This window comes from Syngnathus typhle, linkage group LG20, assembly GCF_033458585.1.
Source record: "Syngnathus typhle isolate RoL2023-S1 ecotype Sweden linkage group LG20, RoL_Styp_1.0, whole genome shotgun sequence".
NCBI lineage: Eukaryota > Metazoa > Chordata > Actinopteri > Syngnathiformes > Syngnathidae > Syngnathus > Syngnathus typhle.
Genome location: NC_083757.1, coordinates 5,675,376 through 5,685,582, shown reverse-complemented (window position 1 = coordinate 5,685,582; position 10,207 = coordinate 5,675,376). Strand labels below are relative to the sequence as shown.

Genomic DNA, 10,207 nt, shown 5'->3' with positions numbered 1-10,207 from the left:
TGTTTAGGAAAAAGATGCAAAAAAAAACATACAAATCAAATTTGTGACATTTATTAACATGTAGGTTAATTTAACAGACAACTGGCAGAAAATTGACATTTAAAAAAAAAAAAAAAAAAAGGAGGGGGGGGGGGGCATATAATACAATTTTCATAAGTGACGATGTCATAAGTGATTTATGACAGCAAAATAAAACCATCCTTTTTTCATTGTGTTTCAAAGTGGGGGGAAAAGCCAGCCCCCTCTAACCTGCACTTGAAGATAAAATGTAAGCGTACTTTTTTATCCATAGCATAGCAGGGTCACACGTCAGTGTTGTCTTGAGTCAATCTCAACTGTCTCTTCCAGTCTGTAAATTCGCTTTCCAGGAAACCAAACTGTTGCTGATGACGCAGAATTCCGACTCTTGTCAGTCTGTCACTCGTCTCCTGCGGGGAGGTTCTCTTCAATCCTCTTGATAAACTTCATACGGATTTCTGTCACATTGTCCCCCCTCAGGGTGTCCTGGACAAATTTCACATCCACAGCCATCTGGACCTGGAAGTTGGAAAGTGTCATCACATTTTAGTTCACTCTAACCACAATGAACACAAGACATTGGCAACACAACACAACACACAGAACTACTAGTAAAAGTAGCAAGACTTACTAAAATACTATTTTCAGTGGCTCAAATTCCACCTTAGTCCTGTAGATGGCGGTGTTTCAATATAAATCAAAATAAAAATGAGGTCACTCTTATGTTAAGCCTTTTTTCTTTTTTTTTTTAAACATAATATATGTACATTTGCGATTTAAAGCGACTTTTCCTTGTGGTAAATTAATTTTCAGACCAATAGTGACATTGGACATGACCAGTCCAACACATTTGTTCTAATCTGTGACAAGAAGTTACCATCTCCAGCGCTCCTCTGAGGACACCACACAACAGGTTGGAGTAGATGAGCGTGTTGTGATTATCGGGCAGCTCCACAAAGTCCACCAGCGGGTTGCTCTCCAAAATGAGCGAGAATTCGTCTCCGGCCGGGCTCCAGTTGGTTACGCTGGGGGTGACCCCCAGGTAGGTTTTAAACGCCACCTGGGTGAACAAGCCAGAAACATTAAAACATGCACACATGTGCTTTCTGCTCTTGCATACAGAAAAATACTCATTTTGGAGTTTTTATGATCTGAACAATATTTGTTTTATCCATGCCATGCCTCTTTTGCGGTCTAGTTAGTTATGAGAAAGTAAGGCACGAATTAGTGAATTCATTAAAAACAGATGGCAGTATTGCAGTTGCACACACGGTTCTCTTTTTTTTTTCTGGGGTCACGAAGAGAAAACTAACCTTTATAAAACATGGCGGAGGAGAAAGGAAGTGAGCCGTGAACATGTTTTACAGGAAATGGAAACAGGATTATGTTCTGGCCAGCTGTACGCTATACGTATATAAAGGTCAATAAGAATGCAAAAATTCAATTATTTTTGCAAAGTACTGTGTATGGATGTTAAAGTAAAAAGCTTTACATCCTCATCAAGATGCCTTTCCCCTAAATCGGATTTATCGGTTCTGTTCGGAAGACCTTCACGCACTGATTAGTCCAATCACCTTAGCGATGACATCAGCAGTTTCTCGGAAATCCTGACACCTGCCGACGCTGGAGCGTGCCAGGAAGTCCTCGATGAGACGTACTCCGATGTTGTAACCCCTATGAAACGGAGAAGGAGGGGAGAAAGGAAGTCAGACTAATATTTTTCTGTTATAAGATGGAACACATTGTGGGTTCAAACATTTGGCAGGAGATTTTAATTCTCTACAAGGTCCCGACTCTCCTGTACTGGCCAACTGAACCAATGTTGACAAACTGATCTGAGGTCAGGAAACATTAAGCGAGAACGCCCATAATTTAATGCAAGTTGGTGCACATTATGTGCAGTCAAGTCAGATTTATTTAGCCCTTAATCACAAACATATCTCAAAGAGTCGATTCTGTAACTCAAACTAAAAACTTTAATACAGAAAATTGTGCAAGAAAAAAAAAAAAGTATAACCCTTAACATTTATAAATGTGCATTCGAAATGTTAAAAAAAAAAAAAGACTGATGCAGTTTGAAACGTACATTTTGTAGAAATATTTAAAAACAAACAAAAACAACAACCTTGTACACACACTTACAAACAAACCACAGTCGTTTGACACAAATTTTAGCACTCACATTTTGTCCAGTTGTTTGTTAACCTCCTCATCATTTTCGTAGTCTTTGCATAATTGAGTGACCAAAGCTCCGTAGGTCAGTGTGAATAACTCGGAATTCTGCAAAGAAATAAAGTTATGCAACATATTTGTTCTCACAGTCTAATTTGAAACAACGAAAATACGAAAACGGGCGAGAGTTAAACAAGTAACAAGTTAAGCAGTGAACGAATGCATTTCATGCTAGGTTAGCATTGTTCGAGCTACGTTGCAACATTTGAATCATTCTTCAAAAAGAGTCACATACCATCTTCTTGCTGTCTGTTGTGCGGTTGGACTGTCGAGACATTTTGGAAAGCAGTAAATATGTATACGGTTTAAAAAATTAGGCTATTAATGCTTTTTTTCGTAGCGTTACAACTATTTCCGTATTAGCCACGGCTGTCACCAATCAAGCTACAGTTGCAAAAAACAATTTCCGGTTATTTTGAAAAATAAAGATCCGAATTTTAGATGTACGCTCATCAACAATGCACTAAAAAAGTATAATAAAATATATTTTGAAAGCACAGTCAATATCGGATAAGTTTTGCGCACCATTTGAACTGTTTTACAAAAATAGGAGCAAAATACTCATTTTGTTTTGAAGAGAACTTCAGTTTATTTCCGTTTACAACTTCATAGCTTTTTCTACACTCCACATTTTTAGACTGCCCTCTTGCGTTTAGGATGAAGCGTAGCAACCAGGAAATCTAATTTCCAAAGGGTGTCACGCTTGAATTGACCACACGGTGGCAGTGCCGCTATAGGAATTGCTAAAATGGGTGTTATTTGGCCGTGTCAAAATTGTACTGTAATCGAAACAAAATAGACAAGAACGAGCTTCATTGGCTAAAAAAAATATTTAGTTACTGCTGTGTGTATTTTAGGAGACAATTCGAGGGCATAATTACTCCAATTTAAAATGTGCATGTGATTTTTTTTTTTAAATATTACAAGGAAGACATTGACGAAATCGTACAAGACAAAAAAGCTTAATTAAAACATAAATTTGGGTTGGTCTTCAGGAGGGAGGGACAAGAGAAAACCCCGCAAATAACACTTTGCCACATCCAATATGGCAGCGGAGTTGACGTATGATTCTGCAGAAAAGCATAATCTCTGTATAATCGCTGTCTCTGGGGAGAGCAGAGGTGGAACAATTGTCTTGCTGCAATTACATATTTAGTGTGAGTGTAAGTCGGGGGCGAGGGTGGAGTATTTTGGGACTGTAGAAAAAGTCAGCGGTGGTGTTTTTTTTCCATTGCTTTTATTATTATTTGTTGTATTATTATTTTATTTTAAATTCTCATTAATAATTGCTTTCAGTAAATATCAATTTGGATGGGTCCTTGCAGGCAGCCGCATGCTCTTTGACTTAAGACGATCCCTACCACTACCATCCTCAACATCATCATCATCCTCATCTTCCTCCTCATCCCAGCGTCAGTGTGCCACTCACCGCTTCCAGGAATCGAATCAGGGAGGTTATTTGAGAATCCGCGGACGGCGTAGCTGCTGTGGACCGGGGTGAGGTCAACTATTGCGCAATGATGACGGGCAAATCTGTGAAAGACGTCGACCGGTACCAGTCGGTGCTCAACTCTTTACTGGCGTTGGAGGAGAATAAATTCTGCGCGGATTGCGAATCAAAAGGTGGGTCCCGTTTTCTTGCTGAACGCAACCTGCAGTGCTATCTCATGGCGAGTCGTTAATTTTATTCCGAGAAACGTTTGCATGCATCTTTTATTTAGAATGAAACAAAACACGAGGGAAGCTTCGAAGCTGGTTAAGAAGGTTATGATGTAATATTATCATGCATGTTTTATGACCTTATCTGGTGGGAAAAACTACTCACTGCTTTAAATAGGGGTGCTGAATATAAAAGTAAAAAGGTTAAGATTCTGAAATGAACTAAAGAAAAGTAGAAATGCTATTTTGACTCAAGTATTTTAGTTTGTCCTACCTTCTTTTGCTCTTTTGGACTCTGTTGTGTGTCCATTAAATGGACCTGATGGCTTCTATTTGTTCAACCTGTTTTTCCACGTGGCTAAACGTTTCTGTTTTGCACACAAGAAGGAAAGTCAGACAAGAGTCCAAATATAAAATGAAACCTTAAGAGACATGATTCGATGGGAACATAAGCGCCCTTTTTGCCTCGCTCACTACTTAGCAGCACTTTCATCTCGGCTATAAATCCTCCAATGAAAGTCGCTGCTGGCATCTTGACTAGATTATGAATTGTGGAATGACTAAGCAGGTTCCAGGTGTGTGTTTCTTATTTACCAGCAAAAAAAAAAAGAGTTGATGGCTGCATAAATATTTTATAAGAATCAGTAAGCGGGCTCTTGAGTACTTTAATGTTGTGATTTATTCATTAGTCCTTTCCACCTTGTCTCACACTGATGTAGCTAAACGGAATCATACAGGAAATGGTAAAACCTTTTGAAGGGGGCGTGTACACTTTTGCAACCACATTTAAGTTGTTTCACTTTCAAAATATTTGAAAAAAACGCTCCAGTAATGCAACTTAAAAAGCCTGCACAGACCACAATTCATTGATCATTAAGTGAGCATGTTATGATTCCATAATAAATCTTATGAATAGACTGGCACTCTTCTTCCTTCTCTGTGATTGGTGCATTTTTAAGTGAGTGAGCTTCTATCACAGACATACTCACAAACTCATCCTAAAAGCTTTCGTCCACTTCACATCCGCCTCTCAACTCAGCTCATCTGGGTTTGCTTGTAATCTTATTTAGCCTGACAAAGATTACTGTGCATTTCTCACCTCCCTCCCTCCCTTGGGGGTGCTCGAAGAGGAAGTGGTGACACGAGTGTGTACAAAGCGGTGGCACGTGCAAAAAAGCCACAACGATGTTGCTGTGAAGAAGATTTGTTTCATTGTGAGTCACTGGCGGAGTTACAGGGGGGGAACAGCAGGGGCACTACCTCCCCCACCCTCTCAGAAATAGTCCTTGCTAAATAAAAATTCTCATTTCAATCTAATAGATTGGCTGTTTTGCGTTGCCGTGGGGACGTCACCTGTTGATGCCACTCGGCCCCTCCCCTCACGTGTCAGGAGGATTTTCTTCTGTGCATCCCCTGAGTCACAAAGTCAAGGAGAGGATGACACAGCCAAAATGAATACAAAATTGGTCCTCACATTGCAAAGTATATGGTGAGAGCGTATGGAAATGAATTATCAATTAGCGTCCATCTGCTTGTTAGCATAAACTAGCACTGCTGGGTCACTAGATAGCTTCAGGGCACCTCGAGGGCTGGAAGTGGAAGGAAAAAAAAATGAAATGAGTGACATTGTTGCAGAGCCACATGTCTGGGCGGTGATAGTAAGCAGCGCTACAGCTCTGCGGGATTAACTGCCGAAAGTAGCGTTTATCCTTGTGGGATGTCGGCTAATGAGCCATATGCACCTGCAGCCCTTTCGTACACGTGTGTGTGTGTGTGTGTGTCAGTCAGAAGTGTATTTTGCGAGTGTTATTATTGCACCTCTATGCATAGTGATTAGCATAGCCGTTGCTATTTAATAGCTATTAAAGCAAACTTTTTTTTTTTTGCTCCATGATGTTTTTTGACTAATATTGAGCCAAGTGAAAAGATTTATATGATAAAATGCTTAATGCCATCTTGTGTAATTGTAGTGTTTTTTTTTTCATCTTTTATTGTTTTGTTTCTCCTGGCATGTTATCGAAGGTAGTTGCCGATGCATTTGTCAAAGCGGTTTCATTTCTCTTCCGACTTCGACTCCTACTCTCGCGACTATTTCTGTTTCACCGTACCCGGAGGTGTACGTGGTTCGGGTAAACAACATAACTCCTTACAGATTGTCAGCAAACCGTTGTGCAGTGTGCTGGTGTGATTCATTGCACACACACACACACACACACACACACATGTCCAAATCATTTTTTGCCTCTCCACCTCAGGGCTTATCTGGTTGCTATGCTGCCTTTACAAACATCAGGACCACGCGTGCATGGGTGGGCCTTGCTTGGGACATATGTTAACCCTGACATGTTATTTTTGTGAATATCAATAAAGAGGCTAAAGTTAGCATGATATATGTCAAGAAGACATATTTGATAATCCCTTGCAAGTGTTTTTCACAGTTAAGGAGGATTTGCTCAGTAATTCTATGATTAGCTAATGCTTGAGCCAGACAGACTTATGTCGTAACCTTTCATTTTTGTTTGGCGGATGATTATTTCCCCAAGATTATTTCCAACCCTCAAAAAAATAGAAGCGAGATTTAATGCAATTATTCGTTTGTGTCATCAGACCCCTGCACAAATACTGTACGAAAGTTCCTCTTGCATCAGAAGTTTGAGGAAGTGCCAGTTTGAGGGTTGTACCGCCATCTAGTGTTGAAAGAAACACACTGCAGCAAAAAGTGAGAAGCATTTTTGTTTCTGTCGAGATATCTGCAGATGTACCTAATGTTATGGCTGGAGAAATACACACGCACACACACGCACACACACTCGTGTTATCTAGGCTACTTGAGTTCCCTGCTGAATTGGATTTTTTAATTGAGGTCTCAGGCATGACTTTTTCCTAATTGGACTAAAAATAATTGGATTCAGCTCGTCCGCGCGGGAAGCGAAATCCGACATTGAGTCGAAATCAATCTATGTCGCAGGTCCAAGATGGTCTTCGTGGAATTTGGGGATCTTCATCTGTATACGATGCGCGGGTATTCATCGCAATCTCGGGGTCCACATCTCCAAAGTCAAGTCTGTCAACTTGGACCAGTGGACGCAGGAGCAAGTCCAGGTTGTGCTTTAAGGTCATTCCAAATAGTCATTCCATACCATGCTTATATTTTGTTCACTCCAGTGTGTGCAGGAGATGGGAAACGCAAAAGCCAGACGTCTCTACGAGGCCTTCCTACCCGAATGCTTCCAGCGACCTGAGAGCGACCAATCGGCCGAGAACTTCATCAGGGACAAGTATGACAAGAAAAAGTACATGGATAAGGTCATTGATATCCAGATGCTCAGGGTGAGTCAGCATCTCCTCAGCATGACTGGAAATTTCAGAACTGAAAAAAAGCTCATTGTGAATACAGAAAGAAAAAAGCTGCGAGAACATCCCCAAGGAACCGGTTGTGTTTGAGAAAATGAAAATTGTAAGTATGAATGATGTGCGTGATGGATAAAAAAAAAAAAAAGGGCTGAATCATTTTGTTGTTTGGACAGAAAAAAGACGTCAGTCCAAAGATCGACTCTCAGTGTGTTACGGATTTGCTGGGATTAGGTAATGTAACCTTTTCGGTATTCTTCGTCTTAATGTGGTTGACAAAGAGCTGTGACATCTCTTAGATGCTCCTGCTCCAAGTCCGGCAACATCTAACGGCCTTCGTGAGAGTCCACTTTGTAATCCGTTGGATCTCTTCAGTCACCTCTCAGATCCGAACCCTTCTTCCACAAAGAGCACAGTATGGAATTCTGATTCTGATCTGATTTTATTTTTGGTTCTCTAACAACGTACGTCGATTCCAGGCTGCCTCCACCTTCTTGCCTCAGAGCAGAGTGACCGCCTCCGTGCCTGAAAATCTCAGCCTCTTCCTGGATCCGACACCCAAAAAGGCAGAAGGGACCTTTAGGAAACTGTCCAAGGATTCCATTCTGTCTCTATACGGCTCCACCCCGTCTGTGCACGTTAGCAGTATGGCGCCCCCTCATGGTTAGCGATTTTCATCAAGTTGCTATTACAACAGGAGTTATGATATTTAGTTTTATTTTTTTTTCGACAGGTTTGTACATAAACCAAATGGGATACCCGACACATCCGTACGGCTCGTACCATTCGTTAGCGCAGGTCGGCGGGATGGGCGGAGCCATGGCCGTGTCGCAGATGGGGCAGCATCACAACAGCTTTATGGCAGCCCAAAGCAGCCTGGCTCATCACGGACATCATCTAAACATGCAGAACGGCGCCATGACACAGCAGCAAAGCGGAATGGTGATGCAGCAGCAGCAGCAAGGGGCGGCGGCGGCCATGATGGCCCATCCTCAGCAGTGGAACATTGGACACGTACGTCTTTGTCCTTATTAGTAAAACAATTCAATATAAAGTTTGTAAATGTGTTTTAATACCTTCCAGATGACTCAGCACATGTCCAGCATGAATCTTTTCACCAATAATAGTCAAGCCTCGGGAAACGCAGCGGCCCCGACTTCAGCGCACATGACAGCACACGTCTGGAAATAAACTGGATCCGCCCTGAGAGTGAACTCATGAGAACCGTGCGGACGATACTCCAATTTCCAATTTCTGAAGAGGAGACAATAATAAGAAAAGTACAACTACCTCTTCCTCTCCCTAGCCGCTGGCCCAAATCTACTTCCTGCCTCGGCCAAGCTACACAAAAGTCCACACTTGCCTTTGGAATGTTTTGTCAATGCAGCAACAGGTTCAAAATTATTTTTATTCTCATTTATTTTATTTTATTTTTTTCCCCTTTCAAGCTGCAAGTCACATTTAAAAAAAAATTGGGCATTTTTATTCATTATTAATTCAATTAATTATTAATTAAATAATTATTATGAATTAAAATGAATTATTATTCGTTTAATTTATAACTTCTATATTTTATGTTGATGAGTTCCTACATGCACAAAAATCAGGCAGCTAAGCGTCCCCTTTTTTACAATCAATATTGGGTCGGCAGTACGCAAGAAATCTGAACTGGATTTCGGCACACCAAAGATCAAGACTAGCTTTATGGGGACTTGAACGGACTGTTTGTAAATAAGAAGTATGACATCATGAGTTCATGACATCATGACACTTCCACTCAACTGCATGCCGAGAATGTTTGTACAATGTTGCTTTCATGGCTTGAATGTACGTTTGTGTCGAGGGCAGATCAGAATTGAAAAATGCAATCATATCGTTGTTTATTTTTCTTACGTTTTTACAATTGGACCAAAACACCTTGTGAAGAACAAATTAATAACTGTTTTTTGGGGGGGGGGATGTCCGATTCTGGTTGGAATGTATTCCTGACTAGGTGCATGAAATCATAATTGTAAATTGTCTTTTTCATTCTTGTTTTGTTTTATGTGACAGCAAAGAAGAATGAAAAGTAAAGAGGAATGTATCTGTACTCGGTAAATATTGTATATTATGTTTTTCAACCAAGACTTTTACTAGCTACTTTCTATTAGGACTTTTTTTTTTTTGCCTGTTTGGTGTCATATTCATGTACACATTTATAATAATAATAATAATAAATTATATTTATAACGCACTTTATATTCGGAGTAATCTCAAAGTGCTACATGGCAGATAAAAAACAAGAATTCTAAATAAATATTTATGAGAATGTAAGATAAAATGCTGCGGAAATGGAATGAATAAATTTTGTTATGTTTAAAAGCTCTATTTTGAGCATTCTTGGTTGTGATCCAGCTAAAGTTCTTATTTTATTTTTTGATTATTTTTATCATTATAATAACTTGATAGAAAATAATCTTATTTGCCATTTTGTGATCCAGCTAAAATTATTTTATTTTTTTATTTTTTGTTATTATAATAATTTTGATAGAAAATATGTTATGGGAGAAGTTTGATTTCCACAGACCCTGCGTTATCTAAGGGAAAAGTAGACCTGCGTGAAGCTGGCCCCCCACCCCACGCAAAATTGTATTTCTTCAATCAAATCAAGGTGAAAAGTAGTGCTTTGCCGCCATCTGTGGTACCCACTGAACCAAATGGATGCACCCCACCAGTATTTGTGATTCAAATGTACTTTATTTACTGCTTGGTCAAAGGGCATGCAAATACAGGCTTCAATCCAAAATGAACGTTTCATTTTTTTTGCATCCCCCATTTTGCTAGCATTTTCTTAAAAAAAAAACAACGTGCACCTTAAGTAATCAATTTTGCAGCATACAAACCACAAAAATAACAGTTTTACATTATCAAATACCGCACATAGAAAACATTTACAAAGCACAGGTAG

The 10,207-nt window shown here is 39.9% G+C and overlaps 2 protein-coding genes across 2 annotated transcripts; one reads left to right on the top strand and one right to left on the bottom strand.

Annotated features, from left to right (window-relative positions):
- Positions 1-35: 35 nt before the first annotated feature.
- trappc3 (trafficking protein particle complex subunit 3) lies at positions 36-2,656 on the bottom strand. The gene is made up of 5 exons (XM_061267523.1): positions 2,486-2,656; positions 2,201-2,298; positions 1,593-1,692; positions 896-1,078; positions 36-537 (listed from the first exon to the last, which is right to left on the bottom strand). The coding sequence occupies exons 1-5, from the start codon at positions 2,525-2,527 to the stop codon at positions 418-420; spliced, it is 543 nt and encodes a 180-aa protein (XP_061123507.1). The 5' UTR covers positions 2,528-2,656; the 3' UTR covers positions 36-417.
- A 737-nt stretch (positions 2,657-3,393) lies between these two features.
- Positions 3,394-10,049, top strand: smap2 (small ArfGAP2). The gene is made up of 9 exons (XM_061267521.1): positions 3,394-3,873; positions 6,878-7,011; positions 7,075-7,239; positions 7,307-7,366; positions 7,437-7,494; positions 7,560-7,675; positions 7,740-7,923; positions 7,994-8,274; positions 8,344-10,049. Exons 1-9 carry the CDS (start codon positions 3,768-3,770, stop codon positions 8,449-8,451), a joined length of 1,212 nt encoding a protein of 403 aa, XP_061123505.1. The 5' UTR covers positions 3,394-3,767; the 3' UTR covers positions 8,452-10,049.
- The last annotated feature ends 158 nt before the right edge of the window (positions 10,050-10,207 follow it).

Excerpts from the sequence above, each read along its gene's own strand:
- smap2 (XM_061267521.1), top strand. The coding sequence starts at position 3,768 with ATGATGACGGGCAAATCTGTGAAAGACGTCGACCGGTACCAGTCGGTG. Across the intron at positions 3,874-6,877 it reads CGCGGATTGCGAATCAAAAG|GTCCAAGATGGTCTTCGTGG; the intron begins GTGGGTCCCGTT and ends TCTATGTCGCAG. Across the intron at positions 8,275-8,343 it reads AGCAGTGGAACATTGGACAC|ATGACTCAGCACATGTCCAG; the intron begins GTACGTCTTTGT and ends AATACCTTCCAG.
- trappc3 (XM_061267523.1), bottom strand. The coding sequence starts at position 2,527 with ATGTCTCGACAGTCCAACCGCACAACAGACAGCAAGAAGATG. Across the intron at positions 1,693-2,200 it reads AACAAACAACTGGACAAAAT|GGGTTACAACATCGGAGTAC; the intron begins GTGAGTGCTAAA and ends TCCGTTTCATAG. Across the intron at positions 1,079-1,592 it reads CTGCTGATGTCATCGCTAAG|GTGGCGTTTAAAACCTACCT; the intron begins GTGATTGGACTA and ends TTGTTCACCCAG.